Here is a 26,280-nt window from a genome sequence, read left to right as displayed (position 1 = left end):
ATACATAGAATGAATCCAATCCTTCAGGTAGATTGAATACAAAAGATTCTTATTAATATACATAAATGAATATTTAAGTACGATTGATTTAACATTTAAAGATATAATTCAACACATTCATTAATTATAAATTGTATAACTACATTTTAACAAATTATTCGTAATTTATCATTGTCACGTTTTTTGACTGATTGATTTTTGAATGTAGGGTTGTGTCGCAAACGAGAAGCCATAATCAATACATGAAATATAAATGAAAAATCGTCAATGATAAAACATATGATTACATTTTACCGTTTTATTGTTATTATGTTGTAATCTCATAGATTTAGATATTTCTATAAATTGCAACGCTGTTGAAACATTATTGAAAATGTCTATCATAGATTTATACAACAGCATAGTGGCATAGTTAAAACATGATAATTAATGTGTACTTGCATAAAAATATTCTCTAGAATAAATCGAAAATGGCATTATATGAATGAGCTGGTTTTCAAATACTACTGAAACATTTTCAGATGGATAATGTGGCAGTCATTTTAATGCTGAAAAAAAATACTTGAAAGAAATATTAATGATAATTTGTTGAAAAAATATTGTTTTTTGGATTCACAATGTATATGTTATTTTGTTATAATTCTGAGCCAAGAGATTATTATAATTTCTTACATTAGTAGACTTTTGAAAATCTTAATATTTCTACTAATTTATAAAAATTGGATGCATTCAAAACTAAATTGAATATAAATGATTGCAATAATTAATTGCATTTGTGAATGAGAAGAGAAAATGAATTGTTGTAATTGTGGTTTTGAGAAGCGCAGCATTAATTATACGTTTCGGGGTAGAGAATAATATTAAAAGGGTCGTTCAAATTTAAGTGCATTGTTTGTACTGGATGAGATTAAAGTCGCATTATTCGCGTTGCCGCTTACATTTGTATAATATTATAAAGGCGTTAAAATGCAAAATAATTATGTTTACTTTATACGCGTGTCTACGGGCTAAATCTTCTGGCCCGTAATTACATTGAAAATTCAATTAATGTCCAATCTCGTAGATTGCGTGAAAATGATGTGCCTTATGCGAGGTGATAGACAAGTACCGTGTACAGAACACACTCAAAGGGATCCGTTAACAAAGGGCGCGAATTCTGACTAACCCCCTTCACTAACTCTGATTGAGTATTCGCATACGATAATTTCCAAGCATCTACTTAAACGCACAAGTAGCAAATTTCAATTCTATTTACCAAATCGATACATGCGGATTTTATCCTAACACGAATTTTATGTAGAGCACTAAATATAGGTGAGGGCGTCTATAAATAATCACATTCTCCCTCTACAGAAGCGAATTTATATTCCACCCAGCCTCCCATATTTATCCAACTGGGATGTTGCTCATTTTTTTTATTTTTCATTCTTCCTCGTACGTCTGATATAATAAATCTCTACGCCTTTTTTTTGCGTCTGCTTTTTTTCTACTTGCAGAAATGAGGGGACAAAGAGGACGAAACGTCTGTGGACGAATGCAGTGCACAAGCTACAAACGGAGAGGAGCAAGCGGCACAAATTCGCTAACATAGCAATAGCCGTTCTTGAGATGAAACGGCAAGAGATGCTGGACGAATCGCAGAGTCCGGTCGAGCAAAAAGTAAACGATAAAGTCAATCACTTCTCGAAGTTAATTCCTTCATATTTTCTAGCAAAGCGAACCGCAAGAACAGCCGAAGCAGAATGGGAATGATGCACCATCCCCTGATGACTCGAACGATGTTTATCCGAGCTTGAATTTTCAAAAGCACCATCCATCCATTTTTCCTACAGACGAAGATAGCTTTTCGGAAATTAAAGGTACACTCACGTATATTGAATATTTCTCAGTCATAAAAGAAAACGTATACATTTCGAGATGCCGGAGGATCTTTCTGGATTCGAACAAATTGAATGGCTTTTGTAAAAGTTCGAAACTAACGTTTCGGAGTAAAGAGAAAGAAAATGCGAGCGATCTCCTCATATACATATATATTCGAATTCCTTTAATACCAATAACATATGTGAATTCAATCTCGGAGAAATACTTTTACATGGAAAACAATTGATTATGTAAATTCCGTTATTTTTCAGCCGACTTAGCTACAGTTTTCAAGAAGGGGCTAATGTACAAGGGGATCTATTGGCCGAGTTTAACGAACAGCTTTCATTCCAAACATTTAGAATTAGCTTACCTACGATATTCTCATAGACAACGACAAAAGTCTCTCATTATTGTCAACATTGTTGATCTGTTTCTTAAGGTAAGTTCTCAATTTGTTCCTGTTTAATTATCAAAATAATTACAAAAAAAAATATTCAGATCCGATTTCTAAATTTCTATTAATTTTTATTTATTTATATATGACTGTTATTATAAATATTAAATAACAATATTTCTTGAAACACTCGTACAGAAAGAAATTAAATAAAAAACGTATTTATGTAATCATAATTAAAGAAAATGAATTAACCGTAAAGTATTAATTGTTAATAATTTCAACATTTATTGTCACAACTATTAAATCAAATTATGTATGAAATAAAATGAACGAATTATTTACACCTATTCTGTGAATATTTTAAATTTTTACGAAATACATGTATGCAACCAAAATTGATTTTAATAACCCGTTACTTAGGCAACGAAACATATATAATTAAGCGGATTTCATGCAACTAGGCACACACACAATTTGTGAGTTTAATGCTTGTTCTGTATTTAAACTAAACTATTTACATTTTTATTTAATAATGTTATGATACAAATATAATTTTAGCAACATTTAAAATGTTGCAAACTGTCTCAGAATCTTTTCGAATATTTCAATTTTGAGATCTGTTTAATAATAATAATTTGTTATAGTAATATCGTTTTGAAAAAATAAGAACTAATTATATATAAGTTATTTTATATATAATTTGTATCTTGTACAAAACTTTTGAAATAAATCTTGTTTCATTTTTATTATTATTTCAACAATTTTACAATATTCGTACATATTTATTGGGGCTTTCGAGCTTTGTAATTATTAATTATTTTTTCATTTGATCACGTTTCAAAAGATTTATGGATAACGTCATGTAATATTCATACATATCATTTTGTAAATTTATTATTAGTTATTAAAGTCATGTATATTAAAATTGAAAAATTGTACATCATTAGTTATAAATGATAAATGATCACCGTACTAAATTGTTTCCAATAAATATAAATCAGATAATGAATTGTATGTTCTGCTTAGGTAGCATTGATCTCTGTTTGGGCATCTCAGGATGTACTGAAAACCAATTACACGCAGTCAATAATTTGGTCGGTGTGCTGTATGTCTGCGAATATAGCAGTCTGCATATTGGGATGGTGGCGATGTTTCGCAAACAATTATTTACACTGGGCAGCAATTTGCACGTGGCTCCTGCTGAACACACAAGGTAAATTGGGTTGTTTTCGCCGTGGACACAAACGATCTGAACAAATTTGCATTCAACAGGATTTATCGGAAACGGTCTCGGCTTCTCCAACAAAGAGGAATTGGTGTGGTACATACTGTTCACAGTGTTCGTTCCGTACGCAATGCTTCCGTTACCACTTCGATGGTGCATGATCTCCGGTTGCGTCTCATCGATCAGCCACATCACGATCACGGTCATCAAATTAATCAAGGGCAGCAGCAACGTAAGTGAACGCATTTCAGGCGATACGATTTCCTTTTCGATGTAATATGTACAAGTTTCGCTGAGTTATTTTAGTGCGGTTTTCAATCATTTAGGTCGATTACGTGAGCGAATGCTGCATAAGGAGGATAATAGCGAATTCCTTGCTGTTCACGGCTGTGAACTTCGCCGGGATGTATACCAAATACCTTACAGATCGTAGTCAAAGGAAAGCCTTCTTGGAGACGCACCGCTCGATGGAGACGCGATATCGTACCCAAAACGAGAACGATAAACAGGAAAAGTTGCTTCTGTCAGGTATAAGAGGCAGCATTAGCTTATCAAATTACATTCTTTATTTTATTCTTCAAATGTTATATATATACATCAGTGCTTCCGGATTTCGTTGCCAAAGAGATGATCAAAGATATCGCTCGAGAAGAAGAACGCGTCGGAACCTTTCAACCTAATCAATTTCACAAAATTTACATTCATCGATATGAGAACGTCAGTATCCTCTTTGCCGACATCAAAGGATTTACAGGTATTTCTAATTAAATGAATATCCCAATGAATCTAACAAAAAATTCTTAATAAATATAATATAATTGTGATTTTTCGGTAGAAGTTTATAAAATCATTTCTAAGTGTTTTACAAGTTACATATATTAATTAAGTGATTAGTATCAATTGAAATTAAATATAATTTAAAGTGGATAATGCTTTGCATTCATTTTGATGTGACTTTTCATTAATGTTTGGATTGCGAAGAAGCTTTAACGCTTCAGTTGAATTATCGACATACGTGATTTTATGAAATTTCAGCAGCTTTGCACTATGTATAATATCGTGTAATATCCACAAAAGCGTATTAACTGACGACAGTGCAATTACACTAATCTATCATTAATCAACAATTTTCAAGTTCCAATATCATTTTAAAACAATTAATTTACGTGTTTTATTTTATTACTTTAATTACAAATGCTACCAAATACAATTTATTTCGTTAATAATGTGAAATTCTTAAAAAAAATCGTTATTTCAAATGGCTAATTATATAATTAGTGATATTGGTATTATATAATGCTCTGCAAAGATAGTTATGTTTCATTCATTTCAGCTTTGGCGAGTCAATGTAGCGCTCAGGAACTTGTGCGAATTCTGAACGATCTGTTTGCCCGATTCGACAAGCTTGCAGCAGTAAGTTCAAAGGGTTGCACCCGTTATACCTTCGATTTAATTGAAACTGTATGTGTGTGTGTTCGTAGGAAAATAATTGCCAGAGGATAAAGTTGCTCGGAGATTGCTACTACTGCGTTTCCGGTTTGCCAGAGCGCCGTTCCGACCATGCCCATTGTTGCGTAGAAATGGGTCTACACATGATCAAAGCCATCCGGGATACGCGCACAAAAACCAAGGTACGTGATAACTGCATTTGTGCAATAATAAATACAAACAGTTCGTCAGAAGTTGTTTGTCTGCGTTTGGGAAATCAAATCCACCGCAAATAAGATTTCCAAAAAATAAACGCTTCTTCATCCATTTACATAACGTCGCTTATAATCTCGGTATTTACATTTATTTATAAAACGCGACGTTTAGCTACTTATTTTGGAATAACACGGAGCATTTTTACGCGTGCCGCATTTTAATTACTTGAAATTGGGACTGATTTATGTTCTATTGTGTGGAATAATTTTCTATGTACGCAAACATTAATAAACAAACAATTGAGATTTATTAGACCTCTCTAGTGTATATAATCATGCTTTGCAAAAATTTGCGCGTAGTGTATTAACAATGGCTTCGTGTTTAAGCAGTGAAGATTGCAATGTGCTATTGAACAGCTTCAACAATTATCGATTGGATAATTTCTCGTTGCAACCATTTAATGAAGAGCTGAGAGGTTATTTGGGAGAGCATCTGTTGTTAAAATTGAATGCGAAGAACGGAGGTGAAGATAAAAGGTTGACCTTCTTCGTTAAGAATTCCCGATGCGAGGGTCTATGCGACGTGTTCAAAGATACTAAGTTCTTCGATAAAGAACACTTCGTGTACAGATTCTTCAAAGCTGCAAAATCGAAAATACCCGAAGTCAATGTAGAATGTATTCCAAAACTGTTCTACACCGTCGACGAAGTCATCGTTTTAGAAAATCTTGCAGAAAGAAAATATTTCGGGAATAAGTCGCATAAATTCGATAGAAATCATGTATTGAAAGCACTAGAATCTACAGCCAAATTCCATTCCGTTAGTATAGCTTTTGAAGAGAGAAGGAGCAAAGAATTGGGAAGAAAATATACGCTGGACGAAGATTACCAAAAATACTTTGATCCTTTTTACAATTTGAATACGGAAAGTTCCGGCCACAACTTCATACAATCAGTTTTCTATGGAGCTTTAACACTGATTGATGTCCTTTACAAGGATAAGAAACTCGCTGAGGATTTCAAAGAGCGTTTACGGAACTTTGTCAAGGATTATTTTGATATTTTGAATAAAAAGAACAATTTTAGAAAGGTCGTTGCTCACGGCGATCTTTGGGGCAACAATATTTTATTTAAATATGAAAACGGAGTTCCTGTCAAGACGAAATTGATCGATTTCCAACTATTCCGATATGCACCACCAGCCCATGATGTAACTATGCTAATATACATGACTGGGACAAGAGAGACTATTCGGAAACACTGCGATGAGTATTACAGTTATTATTATGATTGCCTTAAAACGGAATTAAATCAATTAAATTTAGATGTAAATTTAATTTTACCTATAAGTGAGTATGAGGAAACTTGCAAAATGTATATGAGAGTTGCCAAATTAACTTGGCTTGCATATCGAGAGACTTCAGAGTCAAAGAACATATCGGAAATAACAAACAAAGATTTAGAGTCTGTTATAATTGGACGCGAGGATAGGCAGAAATTTGTAAAGAGAGAATGCGAAATCGATGAAAGCTATAAAAAGGTCATGGAAGAAATATTGGAAGATATACGATTATCATTAATTACTGACATTCTATCAACTGAAGATTGTTATAAAGTAATTAAAAAGAGGATTGGTACAAGCGATTACAAACTTGTTGATTATCGTATAAATTCATTGAGCGATTCGGGTGAAAGAGGTGGGTTTTTGGGAGAACATTACATATTAACAATTGAAATAGAAAGAGGCACGAGAGAGATATTGGATTTCTTTGTTAAACAGAGTCCAACCACTGAAAGCCAGAAGAAATTTGCTGAAGAATCTGGGGCAACGTTTAAAGAGATGCAATTTTTCAAAAAGATAATTCCAGATAGTTTAGCGTTTGGTATAAAAACGCTTGAAGAAGTAGCTGCCAAATGTTACTTATCACAAGAGTCCATGATCATTGTTGATAATTTGAAAAGCCTTGGATTCAAGACTGCGAACTTCCGGGATGGAATCTGCTTTGAAGACCTGAAATTGGGCGTTAAAACTATAGCTAAAATGCATGCCAGTGGTTTTCTGTTGGAAGAAAAATACAAAGAGAAATACGGCGTCGATATTAAACTTAACGATATCTACAGTGCCGAATTTAAAGAAGCCTTTTATACGCAACAGGAAAGCGCGACCAATTTATTACAAGCTGGTGTAAAAGCAATTAAGGAACAAATTCAGATGTTCTCTAATTACAGCACGAACATTACTCCAGACGAATTCTATTCAATTGCCTTCAATCTTTACAGTCGTTTCGAAGAATTCTGCTCACCTTCGACGAAATATAGAAACACGTTATGTCACGCTGATTTGTGGTGTAACAATATAATGTTATCAGAGGACAATTGCATTTTGGTTGACTTTCAGTCGTACCGGTATTATCCTCCAGCTTTCGACCTAATGGAACATATATACTTATCAACCTTAAGAGAAGATCGTCGTTTGTACCTGGACAAACTTCTCGACATTTACTACGATAAATTTAAATCGATAGTAGAATCTTATGGATATCCAGTTGAAAATTTGTTAACGCGCAAAGAATTCTTGAAAAGTTGCGAAGAAGGTAAGCGGTTCGCTGCGCTCCAAAGCGTTACGCATCGCCAAAACGTTACTATTTCTTCGCAAGTTATGCAAGAGATATTCCAAAGAGAGGATTTTCTTAACACACTTTTATTCGTGGATCGCAGTGAACATGTGCGTGTTCAATGCGAAACCGACCCAATTTACAGGAAGATAGTTAAGGATGGAACCGACGAATTGAGAGAACTCTGCGAGAAAGTTGCAACTGAAAACAAATTGTCAAATAGTTAATTAAATAAATTTATATAGAAACATTTTCTTTTTACTTATTTTACAATTCCTGAATTTCATGAAAAAAAAAATTCTGCAATCCATTGACTGTTTTTTTATATTCCATTCAATTAAAGCTATTCTTACGCACGAACCAATTATATCATTGTATTTTTTTTTATGTAATCGGCATTAATGAAATGATAACTAGGTATGTTACGGCCTATCATTAATTTCCGCTGGACTTTTGGACGAGTTCTCTCTCATCTAATTAAAAAGGAGCCTCGCCTTTTAATTACTCGACCGAAAAATAAATGAGTACAAAATTAGTTTATTAATGCTGTGATAATGCATGTTTGTATCTAATCAACACTTTTTAATGAACATAATATAAATATTTGCAATATAATTAAAATATTCTTAATTATATAATTTATTTCTATTACAAGGATTAATTATTAATCCGCTGATTTAAATCGCGTAGTTTGCTAGGATTACAAATATTATTCGTGATCTTCTCCTAAATCTTTAAACAACTTATCAACATTAAGTTGATTTATTTATGATATTTATATTGTATAACTATTTTATGATGATCATGTTAATGAATATGATTTCAACAAAAAACTAAATGATGTAGACATATTAACAAAATTTCCACGGTACAAGTATAAATTAAATTAGATATGTTTACAGAGTTCACTGGTTAAAAATAAAAAGGATGTGTTTTTCGTAAACATTCCGTGTACCAATATTTGAATATCACGTGAAATACACCTTTAAATATAAGATTACTGCATTGTTTTTGGTCTAGTTTGTAACAATGGCTACGATGTGCATATCGAAAGAAGACTGCAATTTGTTATTGGCAAATTTTGCCAACTGTGAATTCTCAACGTTCTCCATGGAACCATTCAATAAGGAAACACGTGGATACCTCAGCGAACATCTATTATTAAAGCTGAATGTTAAGGCGGAGAACAAACTGAAAGAATTGAGTTTCTTCGTGAAGTCTCTATTGAAATGTGAAGGATTGAATACAGTATTTGACGATGGTAATTTTTTCGAGAAAGAAGTTTTCGTTTATAATTTCGCTAAGCTTGTGACACGTTTGATTCCCTCAACACCTATTGATTGTATGCCGAAGATGTATTACTATACGAAAGATGAAACGATAGTTTTGGAAAATTTGAGGAACGCAGGTTACAAAGCATACAGTTCACATAAATTTGACGAGCAGCATATGATGAAGGCCATTGTGAGTTTAGCGAAATTCCATACTATTTCTTTTGCATTTCAAGAACTTAGAGGTAAAGAGTTGAAAAGGAAATATGAAATGTCTGAGGAATACTCGCAATACTTGAACGGTTTCTTTAAGGATAATGTGAATTCTGCTGGATATAAATTCATTCTATCGGCTTTGCATGGTGCTCTCGAGTTAGTCGATTTGGTTCATGAAAATGATGAATTGTTGAAGCAAAGATTAACAGCTTTTCACCAAATTTTTATGCAGCGTTTGAATAAACCAAATAAAGCATTCAGAAAAGTTATTTGTCATGGTGATTTATGGGGAAATAATATGGTTTTCAAATACAACAATTCGATTCCAGTGGATTGTAAATTGCTTGATTATCAATTGATCTCCTATCGTCCTCCAGCATACGATGTCACTATGTTATTATACCATGCAAGTCCCAAAGAATTGTATCAGAAGAATATACACTCTTATTACGACTTTTATTATAAATCGTTATCCGATGAATTAAGTGCTTTGAATATTGATATAACAGAAGTGTTTCCTCTGCAAGAATATCAGGCATCGTGCAGGGAATACATGCCATGCAACAAATTTTTGTGGCTTTGCTTTCGCCAATCCACCGAATCCAAACATGGAAATAGCGTAAGTTCAGAAATCGACAAGGATCAATTGAGAGACAACCTGCTCGGAAAAGAGGCAAGGATCAAATTTGTGAAAGATAATTTCTTATCAAGTAATGACTATAAAAATACGTTATCTGATATATTAGAAGACAACAGATTGACTTTCATGGGTGATTTAATAACGGTGGAAGATTGCTTCAAAGCAATCTCATCGAAAATTGGATCCAAAGATTATAAATTGATTAATTGGGAATTGAAAAAGTTTGATTATCGTTGTGGTATTTTGGGGGAACATTACTATTTAAATACGAACATTATTTTCGATGGGAAAGAAAAGGCTTTGCGATTCTTTGTTAAACTGTCACCGCAAGTAGATAACCAGAGGCAGTTTATGGCGGAATCAGGAATGTCTTTCAAGGAAATGCAGTTTTTCAATAGAATTATTCCCGATTTTAATGCGCTCGGTATCAGGTGTTTGGAGGATGCTGCTCCGAGATGTCACCTGGCCGAAGTGGATATACTAATACTGGATGATCTAAAGGAATTGGGTTACAAAATAAATCCAATAAGGGATGGGATTAGTGCTGAAACGCTAAAATGCAGTGTCACTGCTCTTGCAAAATTACATGCGAGCGGGATTATTTTCGAAGAGAAACGGAAAGTTCGATTAAACGAATTTTATCCCGAGGAATTTAAAGAAGCGTTCTATAACAACTCCGAAAGTTGTGCAAATATTAGAAAGTCTGGAATTAAAGGACTTGAGCTAATGATCAAGATGTTTTCCAATCACACAAGTAATATCACACCGGAGACGTTTTTGGAGACGATTATCAAATTGGTCAATTCTCAATCACAATTAATTCTTCCATCTACTAGATATAGGAACACAATTTGCCATGGTGATTGTTGGTGCAATAACGTCTTGTTTAAAGACACCAGTATCTGCATTTTGGTGGATTTTCAATCGTATCGTTACGGCCCTCCAGCCTTTGATTTGATGCAACATCTTTATTTTTCGACAAGTCGCAAGACGAGATCGTTACACTTGCAAATGCTTTTGGATCACTATTACAGTGAATTTACAAGTCTTATAGAGAGTCACGGCTGCGATGTAAGTTCCATTTTACCATATGAAGACTTCATTGAATGTTGCGAAAGCAGCAAGCCGTTTGCTATTATACAAACATCTTTGTATTATCAGAACATCACATTACCAGCAAAATCAATAGAGGCAATGATGTCCGATGAGGAATATTTCAATAAATCTATGTACGTGGACAGAAGCGAACACATTGCACTTTCCTGCAAAAATGATCCAATTTATAAAAGCTGTCTTGAAGATATCACAATAGAACTTAGGGAATTATGTGAAAAAATAGTCAGTAAGAATAAATAAGTTTAGAATTATTGTATAATTTACTTCATTAACGATTAAAGAATATATTTTCCTATTATTTTCCTTTTAACACAAAAAAAAATTCTCTAATTTCCCAATAATGTGAAGAACGTATTTTTTTTTCTGTTCTGTTCCTTCCATTCTGAAAAGAGTTTAAGTATGTAACTTATCTCGCACAACGGAGTGCATGTAGCCAGTAAATTCCATAATAAATAAAAGTATATAACTTAATAAAAAAAATAAAGAAATATATCAATAAGCAAGTATATAAATGTATATTTTTTTTATTATGTCCTCAATATGAATGATAATCAAATTAATGTAATACTTTATTTATATAATTTTATAAAAAAAACATAATTGTGACGTATTTAACTGATAAATATTTACATAGTCTTATCAATTATAAAAGACGTCTCATATCAAAATGTTTCCATTTCAAAATATTTATTTCCATCATGGCAATGCCTTCTAATTGAAGATAGTATAAGTCAAAGCGTGCTAGTTCATAAAAAAAATGGTTTCTCCGTGCTTAACCAGAGGTGACTGTGACTTATTGTTGGCCAAATTTGCCGATTGTGAATTGTTGACGTACTCGTTAGTACCATACAATAATCGAAGTGAACATCAATTATTAACACTGATTGTTAAAACAAGTGATGAACAAAAGGAATTGAATTTCTTTGTGAAGCTTCAATCTAAACGATTACACAATGTGTTCAATGATTATAATTTCTTTGAAAAAGAAGTATTTGTTTATGAGTTTGTTAAGAGAGCCAAGGATTTAATACCTGAAGTTCGAATTAATTGTATGCCCTTAATGTATTACCATAATAGTAATGGATCTGTTGTTTTAGAAGATTTGAGAAAGCAAGGTTATGTAGATTATAATTCTAAATACGATGAGAAGCATATGACTAAGGCTATTATAAATTTAGCGAAATTCCATGCTATTTCATTTGCTTTCGAAGAGTACAAAAATAAAGAGCTTAAAAGAAAATATGAAATTTATGAAGACTACTCTCACTACTTGCATGTGCTTTTTGTGAATAACGAGAAATCTTCAGGATATAAATTAATAAATTCCGCTCTTGCATTGATCGAAAAGCTTTATGAGAACGATGCATGGGTTAAAGAAAAACTAAGAGGTTTTTGGCAAATATTTATGGATCGTCTGAATAAACCAAATACAGAATACAGAAGGGTTATATGTCATGACAATTTACGAGGAAACAATATGGTATTTAGATATAATAACTCAACACCAGAGGATTGCAAATTGGTTGATTTTAAATTATTGTCTTATCTACCACCAGCAAGTGATGTTACCATGTTAATATACCGTTTAAGTCCGAAGGATTTGTACCAAAAACGTGTACATAATTATTATGATTTGTACTATAGTTCATTATCTGAAGAGCTGAGCAATTTAAATATTGATATAGCTGAAATATATTCTCTGCAAGAATATCAGAAATCGTGCAGAGAATACATGCAATGTAATAAATTCTTGTGGCTTTGTCAGTCGGTGTACTCAAAACAAGGCAATTCAGAACATAACGTGGATCAATTAATAGAAAATTTACTTGAGACAACATTTGTTGAAGATAATTTCTTAAATGATAGTTACTACAAAACAGCGTTATCAGAAGTATTAGAAGACAACAGATTGACTTTTATGGGAGATTTAGTAACTGTTGAAGATTGTTTCAAAGTGATATCATCGAAAATTGGATCTAACAATTATCAATTGATTAAATGGGAATTGGAAAAAATTGAAGAGCGAACCGGTAGCTTAGGAGAACATTACTTTTTAATTGCAAACATTTTAATTGATGGTAACACAAAAATACTACGTTTCTTTGTGAAAGTTTCTCCACAAGCTGAGTGTCAGAAGCAATTTATGGCAGAATCAGGAATGGCTTTCAAGGAAATGCAATTTTTTAATAGAATAATTCCAGATTTTAACGCTCTTGATATACGGTGTTTAGAGGAGATAGCACCGAAATGTTACTTAGCCGAAGAAGATCTACTAATTCTGGATGATCTAAAGGAATTGGGTTATAAAATAAAACCTATAAGAGATGGAATTAGTTTGGAAACTTTGAAATGCAGTATAAAAGTGCTTGCGAAATTACATGCGAGTGGGATTATTTTTGAAGAGAAACGGAAAGTTCGTATGAACGAATTGTATCCCAGGGAATTCAAAGAAGCGTTCTACAACAATTGCGAAAGTGCTGAAAATATGAAAAAGTCCGGTATTAAAGGTTACGCTCAAATGATCAAAATGTTTTCTAATTACTCGAGCAACATTACACCTGACAAGTTTTTGGAGATAATATCAAATTTGTTAGATTCTATGGTGGAATCGGTTCTTCCATCTGTTAAATATAGAAATACAATTTGTCATGGAGATGCATGGTGCAATAACATCCTCATAAAAGAAGACAGAAGTTGCGTTTTGGTAGATTTTCAGTCCTATCGTTACAGCCCTCCGGCATTCGATTTGATGCAACATGTTTACTTTTCGACGACTCGCCAGATGCGATCTTCGCATATGAGATTGCTCTTGGACATTTACTATGATGAATTTAAGGGACTCGTTGAAAGCCACGGTTGCGAGATGGAATCGATTTTGAAATACGCGGATTTCTTGGAGTGCTGCGAAAACAGCAAGACGTTCGCAATAATGCAAGCGTCTGATTATTTACAGAATATTGCTTTATCGCTGGAATCAACTGAAGCATTGATGGCAGATCAGGAATATTTCAATTACTGCATGTACGAGGATAGGACTGAATTTATTAAAAGAAACTGCGAAAATGATTCGGTTTACAAGAGATGCCTTGAAGATATCACTTTAGAACTTAGGGAATTGTGTGAATCTTTTGATAAAAGATGTAAATAAGAAAATATTTAGTTTTAATGTAATTTTATTTGCTTTATAAAATATGAATTCTGTTCGAACTGTTTGAAACCGGACTATTCCAGATAATTTTAAATCTGGATTTTGCTGTACATAATATTTGGCAACTAAATTTAAATATAGTGACAGTTTTATCCTTTAAGTAATTATTAAAATGTAAATAGTTATATTATCAAAACATGTTTTTAGTTTCTAACAAAAAAAAACATTATTTCTATATTTAGGTTAATTTATAAAATTTTAAAGTCTGCTTTTGCTTATTTATGACATGTACTAATTAATTTAAACAAAACGTTAAATAATATTTAAATAAAGTAAGCAAACGTTTTTCCACTACTTCTGTATTACTTGTTTTTCCAAAGATCCTAAAACAATAATTTTTTTCTTTAGTCAAATTTCCGATATATTTGCGCAATATCATCTCAAAGGCTGCAAACATTAATTAGTATGCAATTTCGAGAACCAATTAATGTATTTATTTTGTTAAATTAAACATGTTTTGTCTGAGAATTTATTAACGAAAACATTTCGTAATAACTTTGAAATAGCAAATAAGTTTGTTATTTTTCTCATTATTTAATATATAAAGTGTCGTAGCAATTGGCGAAGTTATTTTGTAATTAATATAAACATGAAAACCAAAAGATAAACTTTTCATGGGACTCCAATTTAAAATTAGTCTGCTCCAAATCAAAATTTGCCTCTAACCCACAAATTTAATCAAATGATCTATTAACCTTGCACGCAAATTGGTTCCAATTCTCGTTACGATAATATGTGTTGTTTTATTTTAAAATGAGGTTGTAAAACTCGAAGTATATTTAATAATAAAATTCAATAATATTGTTTGTTATTGTATCATTTAAGTAATATTACAAATTAATTGTAAATAATAATATTATTGTAGTGATTATAAGCACTCAAATTGCAAAAGCAAACAATGAAGATTTATTATGATTTTTTTTTTCAAAATCCATGAATCGGCAATAAAAATATAACTATGATTGATCTATTATTACAGTTTACAAACATCGATAGAAATTACGTAAACGTGCGAACAAAAAGTAATTAACAAAACGATTAAGTTTTGTGCAAAACAAACGGATGGATTTTCAATTTTGTAGGAAAGCTAATATTGAAATGAATTCGAGGCGGAAGTAAAACAAATAACATTTAATTGAATGCAATCCAATCGAAAGGCATTAAAAGGATTTTAAATGAATGATTCATATATATATGAGACGTAAACAGATTAATTAAACATTTCAAATGTTATCATGTTTTTACACTAACATTTTTAAAATGTCTAGAAATAAATAATTATAATGCATTTACCATATTCATTCAGGCTTTAAATCATAATTTGTTATGACATATGCAACGAAAACATGTATTGAAATATCCGAATTGGTTTACGTCATAAATATAATCATGACGCAAGGATCAATGTATTCATGAGCGTGAAATAAACGTAGTTAAATGTATGCAAAATACTTGTATTCTCAGCTTAAGTTTGATGGCATCTATGAATTTCATTAATCTCAATTGATATTGTTTGTGAAACTTTATAAATATACATTAATTTGCGGTATGCAAGGACAAGGAAATGAAACTACGGTAGTCTGCAAATAATTGTAATTGCATTTATTGTTCTAAATACCAATGAGCTTTTCACATCAATTTTTTTTATATAAAATTAAAAAATATATATTTGGTCATATTTATAAATCGATATTTTATAAACGTAGCAACGAATATGTCTGATTTGATTTGTTTTTGTCAATTAGTTTATTTTCTTGATGTCAATTTAAATCAGTTAAAAAAGGTAATTATTTATTTTAGGAGTCAATAATCTTTGTTTTCCCAATTCGTTACTGTTATTTATATAAACATGTATATTATCACGTACATTTTATCATGGTATTTATTTTTGTTGTAATACAATAGAATTCGTTAGTTACTAAATATTTGCTTCAAGAAAAATACTAAATTATCTAAATTTTCTTATCAGATAAACGTTTCTAGATAATAATTATTCTAATGATATAGATTGTTATTGATGGTACTTCAATAAAGATTACTAATTAATAATTAATTTAAGTAAATATACAATGCGAGTATGGAAGAAAACTGTATTTGCAAACTAAATCTGTTTGTAAACACTCTCGACAATAAACAAGATTTGAGTTATCACATAGTCCATTAGTATACGCATGCGGCTTTCTTGGTCCTCAACCTACTTCGTTCCGTGCAGTCGTGTAGTAGTGAAAAGTGATTGATGAAAAGCATTTTGCTTTTATTCCAGTTTTGTCAAATTCTACGCACAAATTATTCAAGATGAGTGTTACATTGGAAGAGTGTGAGTTTGCTGTGCGTAATTATTACGAAACTGCAGATGTGGACGTCCTCAAATTCGTTGAAGAACCGTTCGGAGACAGCAAAGCTGGCCACCTGGGAGAGTACTACATCCTCACGGTCGACACGAAATGCGGAAAGAGTACAACGATGTTCGTCAAAAAGATGCTCTCCTCTCCGAAGCGGCCAGAATTCGTCAATTTGGTTACAAACAAAGAGCTTTCTTTCTACAAGCACGTTCAGGATTTAAAGGAAAAATTACCGGAGTTGGATTATTCGTTTTTACCTAAACTGTACCACATCACCAATAAAACATTGATCATGGAAGATTTATGTAGAAGAAATTACAAATCCACTAAACATCTGAGTAATGAGCAGGTGAACCTTAGCTTGAAATGTTTGAGTAAAATGCACGCATCGACAATTGCATACCAAAAGAAAATCGGAGGAGATTTTAAAGAAGAGCATTCTGAATTGTTGAAGGAAGGTAATTTCTCTAATAAACAGAATTTCGTTGGGAATTTGTACATTTCACAAATTACCAAAGCTGTGAAAAAGTTGATCCAACATTTAAACTTGAATTTCGAGGATCTGTTTGAAGCGGCTGTAGAAGATACACTTAACATTATCAATACTAGTAATAACTTCCTCAACGTCTGCTGCCACGGAGACTTGTGGTGCAACAATATTCTTTTCAATGAAACTAACAGTGATTGCAAATTAATTGATTTCCAATTGCTCCGATTTGCACCACCAGCTCACGACGTAACCACTTTAATATTTCACAATTGCCAGGAGGAAGTCATACAGAACCATTTACAGACGTTCTACAAAAATTATTATCTATACCTGAGCAACGAATTGAATGCCATCGATTTGGATGTAAAGGAGGTTTTGCAGTGGGAAGAATTCGAAGAGACGTGCAGGATTTACACGTCAGTCGCTAAAATGACAAGGCTAATCTATAAATCATTCGAGGCCGCTACAAAGAGGAGGATTTTGTTGGAATCGCAAAAGTCACTGGATGAAATCATGGACGAGCTTTTCATAGTTGAGATGATTCGAGTGGATTCCGAATTGCGTAACGATTTTATGTGCCAGTTGCTAGAAATTGAGAATATGCTGAGGAACCAGATAGTTTCTAAAGAAGATATTTACAGGATAGTTTCCGCAAAGTTTCCTGATGCCGACTACGAACTTGTTGATTATAAAGTTGCGCGATGTCTGAAGCGCATTAATTTCCGACAAGTTTATTTTGACTTAAATGTATATATAAACATTGATAAGAAATTGACCGATATTCAGTTAATACTGAAAACAATAACTGCAGATAACTGCGAACGCTTCAGACGAGAAGTGCGCTATCTCGACGAATATCCTTCTGATGTGTCACCGAATTATTTACTGATTTGCAACTCGCTGATTGTTTACGAAACACCATTATCGCAAGGTTACGATACTTTGAATAGAAGAAAACCGCTTAGTTTGGATGAAATTAAACTCGTTATACAAGCTATGGCCAAGATACACGCCAAAGGATTCGAAAAAAGTACGGAAAAGTCTACAAAAAGAAACATGAAGAGTATTTACAAGTCGTTGGATTTGAATCCGAAATCGCTGCAATTTGTAAAAGAAAAGATTATGAAAGCGGATGCTATGAAAGATCTGATTCCTTCAACTTATTGCCACAACGAATTAATCCACAGCAACATCCTGTTCAAATTGGAGGACGGAAAACCAATCGATTGCAAACTAATAAATGGAAATTATAAATTGAATACTCCTTCATACGATTTTATGAGTCTTCTGTATAACACAACGACATCTCCATTCAGGAAATATAATCTTACCGATTTACAGCATTATTATTACAAGGAATTAATGAAAATGCTTAATACTCCTACTAAGCTATTCTCACTTGAAGCATTTGTGGATCAATGCGAAGTTGATAGAATCTGGGCTATACTAGATACCTTGAATTACCACCAAGAAGCGCCCATCGAAGAAATATTATGCATCGATGAATACGATACCATCAATATGTTTTCTTGGAACAACGACAGAAAGAAAATTATCATGAAAATGTATGAAAGGGATCCTGTTTACAGGGCTAAACTAAATGAGATCACATCCGAAATTGTCGATTTCCTACATTAATCATCTTTAATTTATATTATTTTTTTTTATATATTTTACAGTTTCCTATTTTACGTTTTATAATTATATTTTATTTATAATACAAAGTTTAATATTCTTCAAAAGGAAATTTATATTTAAAAAAAAAATCCTAATCCAAATCCTAATTTTGACAAATATTTACTTAGTTGTGAAACTTTAATAAAGATGTACTTGTTTTTATTAATTATAATTGAATATTAGTTGATTGCAAAGGGCAGTCGATAACAGAAGATATTACGTGATATTTGATACTTTTCAACTACAACGCTATAAAAAGGGAATGCTTTCTCTAAACAAATATTATTTTTACGTAAGCAATGAATTGAATTCAATCGATCTGGATATAAATAACTTTTTTACTGAACGAAATTTTCGAAGGGATTTACAAGTCAATCTCTAAAATGACAAAGTTAATCTGCAAATCGATAGAAACAGCTCCGAAGAAATTATAATTTTGTTCAAATCACAGAAGTGGATTATGTTGTGAATAACAAGATTATCAACGAAATGATTGGTTTTCCTCACTCATTCGATTATTGAACTTTTCAATAAATAAAAACAAAAAATATTATTGCGAATGAAACATTTACTTGTAATATATTGTATTAATAATTAGTGACTTGAATCTTGAAGTTAATTAATTATTTTTTACTAATTAATAAGAAATTAGATATGTTTTCCAGATATATATTTCATTGCTCATATTACACCTTTCGCATTATTGAATAATTAAGTGTTCTATATTTACAAATAGTGCAAGGTAAACACCAATGTTTACAAACTATTAATCGAACATAATATTTACTCTTTATAAAGTAATGCACATTACATATTTAAGTATTCATGAATGTATGAATATTATTGTTAATGTAAATATTTGTTATTGTTCCGAATTTAATGGTTTGGAAGATATAAGTTTAATTTAGACTCATCTTCGATATATTTAAAAATATTTTTAATTAATGACGGAAATTTCTCACTAATGACAAAAAAAATCATTAAAAAAAAGTATTTATAAAAACTATTACGATATGAAAATGAATATGGAGTTTACGTTCTTTCCGTAATTGCATATTTTTTTCATTTTTTTTTAATGATAACACGTGGTAAGTATTTCACATATTCAAATTATTTTAAATAACAAGAATGCGATATTTCCTTTCAAAGGAAACAATAATAATGAAGTATTTGTGAGAAACACAAAAGGAAATTAATTAAAATCCACCCCTGACATTCGAATAATGCTTAATTAAACGTTAATGAGATTTAATACTGAACGCGAAACAAAAGAGACATTGACTTGAGATGTCTTTGTCGCAATAGCATTTTGTAAAATTCTTCGATTATTACTTTCGAATGCACAGAAACCGGGTCGGGTTATTGCTGCGAATTGATTTGCGCAATTTCAACACGATCGAATAATAAATAAAAAAAAATTAATAGGTCTACACGTCACAGTTTTAAATACCTCAAAGATATCTTAGGATTATAAATGAAATTTTTATACTGCGGATTTATGCTGAAACGAAACCTTGACTCTTTGCTATTGGATACAAAAAAAAAATAACCGCGTTTCCCACTTAAGTCGCGAGCTTTAAAACCCGCTTTGCTGCACGGATAATCATTCAGTTCGCCTCAATATGTTCGTCTGTACGAGTATCAACAACGAAGACTATGTAAATATCGTTAACAAAAAAATCAATACAGAGGATTTCAAGATTTTGAGTTACAATGTGGCTCCGATGGCGAAGAAGTCTGGAATTTTCGGGGAACATTACTTCCTGAAGATAGTGGTTAAATTGGAGAACGATAGTATCGAAGAACTCAGCTATTTCTTAAAAACGTTACCGCAGTTGGAATCGCAGAAGAATTTTACTTTGGAAATGGGCGCATTTTTTAAAGAAGAGCAAATGTTCAAATTATTTGTGCCGTTGTTTTTGAAGAATGAAATCGATAACTTCTCCAAATGTTCTCCTCGTTGTTACCTCTCTCAACCGGATACTATGTTGATATTCGAGGATCTGGCTATTAAAGGTTACAAGTGTTTAAATGCAAGACAATCGTACGATATAAATCTTGTAAAGTTGGCGATTCGTTCAATGGCTAATCTTCATGCGAGCTCGATCATACTAGAAGATATGAAATCGAGGAATTACGGAAAGAACTGGAGGTTGTACGATGAGTATCCAAAGCAGTTTCAAGAAATGTTGTATTGCCAGAAGCCTCCGAGTCTGGCTTTAATTGAGTCTTGCGTTAAAGGTACAACTACTCAAATCGATTACCTGATGGGCGATCATTTTCAGTCTAAACCGGAACTGCAGAGCTTCAAGGAGTTCTCAAGATCCTCTGTACGTGATTTAGTTAAATACGTTCGACCTTCCGAAGAATTTCGCAACACGATTTGTCATGGAGATCTGTGGGCAGCGAACATAATGTTTAAATTTGGTAAAGACGGTGATCCGGTCGATTGCCTCCTCGTCGATTTCCAGTCGTATCGATATTGTCCACCAGCACAAGATTTATTAACATTCATTTACTTGGCCACCGACCGCGAATTCCGTTCCAATCATATGCAAGAAGTGTTGCGCTATTATTATGAAGAATTCAGTCATTTGTTAGCCGTACGCGGTGTGAAAAATATCTTCGATTATGAGGAATTTATGGCCAGCTGTGAAGCGAATGAATTGTTCGCTATTATTCAGAGCGTAACTCATTTCCAAATAGTAATGATGTCTCCAGACACGATGACTGATTTCCTCGCCGACTCCGAATACAGCAGAAAATGTATGTTTGAGGATAGGAGCGACAACATTATTAGGGTTTGCGAGCTCGACAAATTCTATAAGGCAAAGCAAATTGAAAGTCTCACAGACCTGCACGAATTCTATCGGAAGTAATTTATATCTGTATATTCCTATTCAATAAATCCTACAGCTAAGTAGCACCATTATTTATATTTGATTGTTTTATTGCTCCCAATAAATTAATAATCTATTTCTCATATATGTTTCTCCTATTATTTATTACATACATAAAAACATGGGTTATTGATTGTGGTTTTCCGCATCTAATTTATTATTATGACACAATAAATCTATTTTTTTTTGATAAAATAATCTTTTAATGAATATAAGATCTGTTATTATATAACTTCTAATGAAAGTAATTAGTAAATGAAAATGTTTATATTTCAAGGCTGATTTGAATATGAGGATTGGGATACACTCTGGATCTGTTTTATGCGGTGTTCTTGGATTGAGGAAATGGCAATTTGATATTTGGTCTTACGATGTTCGCTTGGCGAACCACTTGGAATCTGGAGGTGTACCTGGGTAAAGAACGATCGAAATAACATAGTTTATTAGTGATTGACACATAATGATAATCCCTTTAGGCGTGTGCATATTTCGGAAGCTACTTTTCTATGTTTAAATGGGGCTTACGAAGTGGAGCAAGGGAACGGTCAAGACAGAGACAATTACCTTCGTGAGCACGATGTTAAAACATACTTGATTAAACAGGTTGAGCCCATGAGAACCAGAAGACGCTTAGCATCCAGGCCAAGGTACGTGCATGATTATGTGTACTTCAACTGCAATTAATGATTTATTTTAGTATTTTTTCAAATAAATTATGGCCGGACGACGAACAAATCAGTTGCTTAAGCTCACCAAAGACACCCGTAAGTGTTCCATCACCTCCATCAATAATAACACGCGAGAGGAGCGACAGTGGTATACAGCAATCGACAGTAGAAGAGGAAAATACCACAGATTGGACTCCGGAAATACCATTCGAGAATGTAATTAAGTGAAGAAATATCATTTTCCTACATAACGTAATGCTAATTTGTTTTCTTTAGCTTGCACATACTTTGTCTGGTGATTTGGACGAAGACATAGACTCTCTGAACTTTTCGTACAACAAGCAAAAGTATGAAATTTACAACGAGAATAAGAAAGGATCGAATTATCCTCTAAGTACAACAGAGCAAGTGGATGATATAATTGATCATAGCATTGAAATAGCGAGTAACAAGAGAATGCGTAGCGCTAATGTGAACCCTTGGTCGTTAAGATTCAAAGATAAAAATATGGAACGACAAGTAAATTAATGAAGCCACGAGCGAAATGTATTTTTGTTAATGTTAATTGTGTGTTTTAGTTCAGCCAATTGCGCGAGGATATGTTTAAATCAAACATGCTGTGCTGTTTTATAATTTGGATTTTTATTGTAGCTTGTCAATTAGCTATTACGCCTGAGTAAGTGGTAAACTAAATAGGCTATTTAATTATTTGTGTATGGTTTTTGTTTTAAATAGGTATACGCCGGTTGTAATTGCATGCCTCTCAGTGGCTACAATACTTTTAGTATCCACTTCGGTTTTAGTAATGGCAGAGGAATTCCAACAGTTCCCTACGTTCCTTCAAAGGATTTCATCGACTCTGGTACACAATAGGCGAAGTAGAACGGCATTCATTTGCGGGGTAATTGTTCTCATGTCTTGTGCAAGCTCCGCCAGTTTAATATTCGGATCGTCGTATTTCCAAAACGAGAACGACTCAAAATCAACATTACAGCTGCAAACCAATGGACCAATAATCATATCCGGCGTAAACTTTATTAAAAACAAACATGAATCGGTGGAAACACAGGAAATCGATATAAATGTTTCGCTGAAAGCCACCATCCACAAACAGAATCATAACATCACCATAGCGGAAGATTGCAACAAAACGAACTGTTCAAATAGTGTTGATGTTATAAAGCAGATCAACATAAGCGCGTTGAATAATATAATCACAGATTTATTGACGAACGTAACGAATAGCGATTTGGTGCAGAACTGTTCGAACGGCGAATGCCAGCTGATGCGAACTACAAGAGATTTAGAGGGTAAATTGAGCAAATTCATTACGGAGACTAACTTGAATCAAGTAAATATTGAAAGGGTGAATGCAAGTGTGAAGAGGAATCTGATGATACGTGGAAAAGATAAGGAAAAGGAAATGGTATATGTGTGCATGCACGCTGGATATATCGTCTTCACATGGGTGCTATGTCTTATTGCTTTGGCTACGGCCTTAAAACTTTATTATCTCATCAAAACTTTCCTGGCTGTTGTTATGGTGACTGTGTATGCCGTCTTGATTTTGGTCCCGTACAAAGAAGTTTTCAACTACAAGCTCGAATTGAATAACACAAAGTATGCTTGCTCCGTACATCTGTGAGAGCGGCCTGCATTTTACTGCTTTTTATTTGTTTACTTTCAGTCTAATACCGCTCTCTGTCCAAATGATAATCCTGCTGGCTGTATTCTTCTTAATGGTGGCTTATCACGCGAGACTAGTGGAAGTTACTTCTAGATTAGATTTCTTGTGGAAGCAGCAGGCGGAAAGGGAGCTTGCTGATATGCAGGAGACGCGCCACAATAACACACAGCTCCTGAAAAACATTCTGCCCGATCACGTCGCGCAGCATTTCCTCTCGAACGAACGCAATTGCGATGTAAGTTGTTTTAGACCGAACCTCTCATCCCCTCACGTAATTCCATTCTCCCCACATATTTATTATTATTAACTGAGAAATTTAAACTCGCAGGAACTGTATTCGCAGTATCGCAACGAAGTCGGCGTTATGTTTGCGAGCATTCCAAATTTCACGGACTTCTATTCGGAAGATATTAACAAAGGGGTGGAATGTATAAGGCTGTTAAACGAAATTATAGGTACGTAAATTAAATTCCTACTTTGACAAGTATCCAATTATTCTCTCGTTCAGCGGATTTCGATGAACTGTTGGATGACGAACGATTCAGTACAATTGAGAAAATAAAAACTGTAAGCGCTACGGCAACATACATGGCTGCATCTGGACTGAATCCAACTCACAAGGTATGTCTTAATCTTTCTCATTCACATTTTCCTCATACGTATTATTGCAGGACTGTATAAATACCGAAAGTCCTGAACACTTGTGCGCTCTTATCGATTTCGCATTGGCCATGAAGCAGAAGTTGGAGGAAGTGAATACGCACTCGTTCAACAATTTCAAGTTGCGCATCGGCGTGTCTTGCGGGCCTCTGGTCTGTGGTGTAATTGGAGCGAGGAAGCCAGTTTTCGATATCTGGGGTGATACTGTTAATGAAGCCTCCAGGATGGATTCCACCGGAGTTATTGGAAACATCCAAGTGCCCAAGTATACGGCTCAGGTAATCATCGCTATATAGATCATTGAAGTTTGAGTGACAATGGGCACATCATTAACAGCGAACTAAATTCCAAGGATAAGTTTTAAACAACTTGCAAACTAAATGCGAGTTAACTTACAGCTGACATGAAACAGCTTTCAAGCTCCTATGTAGTAAATATACCACCTAGACGGTGTTTGAGACAAACTTTCTATAACTATAAATATTTATTTGCTTTTATTCAATAAGATTTTTTATTTAAAATAATATTAAATTTGTTGATTTTAAATTGTTTAAAAACAAATATTTTGTAGATACTTGGTATGAGAGGGTATGAAGTGAATTATCGAGGATTCGTTGATGTTAAGGGTAAAGGACAAATGGAAACGTACTTCGTTGTAGGAAGAAAAACTGGAAGACCTCCGTGTTTCCAAAGACAGCCGAGTCAATACAGCAGTTTAGCAGCCGTTGTTTATGCAATGGCGCAAACCAGAAGAAAGCACACGGGAAATACACGTAACTATGCAATAATTCTAAAATGATGACAGGTTGCAAATATTTATGTTTTAGCTGGAAGTGCAGTACTGGGACGTGCAAGAACACAGCAAAGATCTGACAATCCAGGCCGTAAATTAACGAATTACAGCTCAATGAGGATCACGACGCGGAATCCAATAAACCCTGTCAGACGGAACACGACCCGTGCTCATAACAGAAATATGCATGCGAGATCGCAGCCGAACATGAGGCAATTGGGTTCTGCAGGACAATTGGACCAAGCTAAAATCCCGAAAGTCGTTGAAAAAGACACCACCATTTCCATACCAAGGATGACTGTCTCGCATTCCGCACCGCATACTCCAGTATCAGCGCCGAACCACGATCCTATTTCCAACACCGTTCCTCGTCTTTTATCCGAGCCGCTGGTCACGTTAAGGACAATGAACCTTTCGGTAAAATGCAAATCCGTGTCGCAATCCAACGACAAAAATACAGAGAACGGCACGGATCAATTGAAAACCCCTGCGAATCTATCGGTACCAAATCAATCTCCTAAGAATGCGAATAAGAAAGAAACGAAATTCTTTTTAAAATCACCGCTGGTCAAGAGAGATCATTCATTCAAACTGAATACAGCCAATGTTAAAGACGGCACAATAGTGTAAAGTTCCATTCGACAAATTTTATTGGATAATTTCAATCAATATTAAGAATGTCAAAGAAATGAATGAATTGGGCTGTGTTTTCTTCTTAAAATTAGTTATTCATCTAATATATATATATAAAGACTTTAGTGCATAGACATTTTGAGTTAAAGATGTAAGATAAATGTGTCGAATATGTATAGATATAAAATTAAGCCTAAACTTATAGCCAATGAATGTATGTACTTATTTAGTAAATT

The 26,280-nt window shown here is 33.3% G+C and overlaps 3 protein-coding genes across 3 annotated transcripts; all 3 read left to right on the top strand.

The window, feature by feature from the left end:
* Positions 1-1,496: 1,496 nt before the first annotated feature.
* Positions 1,497-26,280, top strand: LOC108558843 (adenylate cyclase type 8; the record flags this gene model as incomplete). The annotated part of the gene is given in 21 exon segments (XM_017915874.1): positions 1,497-1,659; positions 1,712-1,859; positions 2,133-2,302; positions 3,287-3,473; positions 3,533-3,717; positions 3,812-4,013; positions 4,087-4,239; positions 4,819-4,898; positions 4,967-5,116; positions 21,881-22,017; positions 22,080-22,250; positions 22,301-22,487; positions 22,548-22,790; positions 22,850-22,947; positions 23,007-23,891; positions 23,959-24,193; positions 24,287-24,413; positions 24,467-24,579; positions 24,630-24,896; positions 25,190-25,391; positions 25,446-26,280. Coding segments are annotated over 21 exon segments (4,699 nt in total), but the record flags the coding sequence as incomplete, so codon positions are not given.
* On the top strand, positions 5,472-7,993 carry LOC108558844. Its single transcript, XM_017915875.1, has one exon. It carries the CDS (start codon positions 5,499-5,501, stop codon positions 7,968-7,970), a length of 2,472 nt encoding a protein of 823 aa, XP_017771364.1. The 5' UTR covers positions 5,472-5,498; the 3' UTR covers positions 7,971-7,993.
* LOC108558845 lies at positions 20,325-21,624 on the top strand. The gene has a single exon (XM_017915876.1). The coding sequence runs from the start codon at positions 20,326-20,328 to the stop codon at positions 21,580-21,582; it is 1,257 nt and encodes a 418-aa protein (XP_017771365.1). The 5' UTR covers position 20,325; the 3' UTR covers positions 21,583-21,624.

This window comes from Nicrophorus vespilloides, unplaced genomic scaffold (genome assembly GCF_001412225.1).
Source record: "Nicrophorus vespilloides isolate i.1.1-1 unplaced genomic scaffold, Nicve_v1.0, whole genome shotgun sequence".
Classification (NCBI taxonomy): Eukaryota; Metazoa; Arthropoda; class Insecta; order Coleoptera; family Silphidae; genus Nicrophorus; species Nicrophorus vespilloides.
The sequence above is the reverse complement of the archived record's forward strand: the minus strand, read 5'-3'. Positions and strand labels throughout refer to the sequence as shown.

Coding starts and splice junctions, on each gene's coding strand:
- LOC108558844 (XM_017915875.1), top strand. CDS start 5,499: ATGGCTTCGTGTTTAAGCAGTGAAGATTGCAATGTGCTATTGAACAGC.
- LOC108558845 (XM_017915876.1), top strand. CDS start 20,326: ATGTTCGTCTGTACGAGTATCAACAACGAAGACTATGTAAATATCGTT.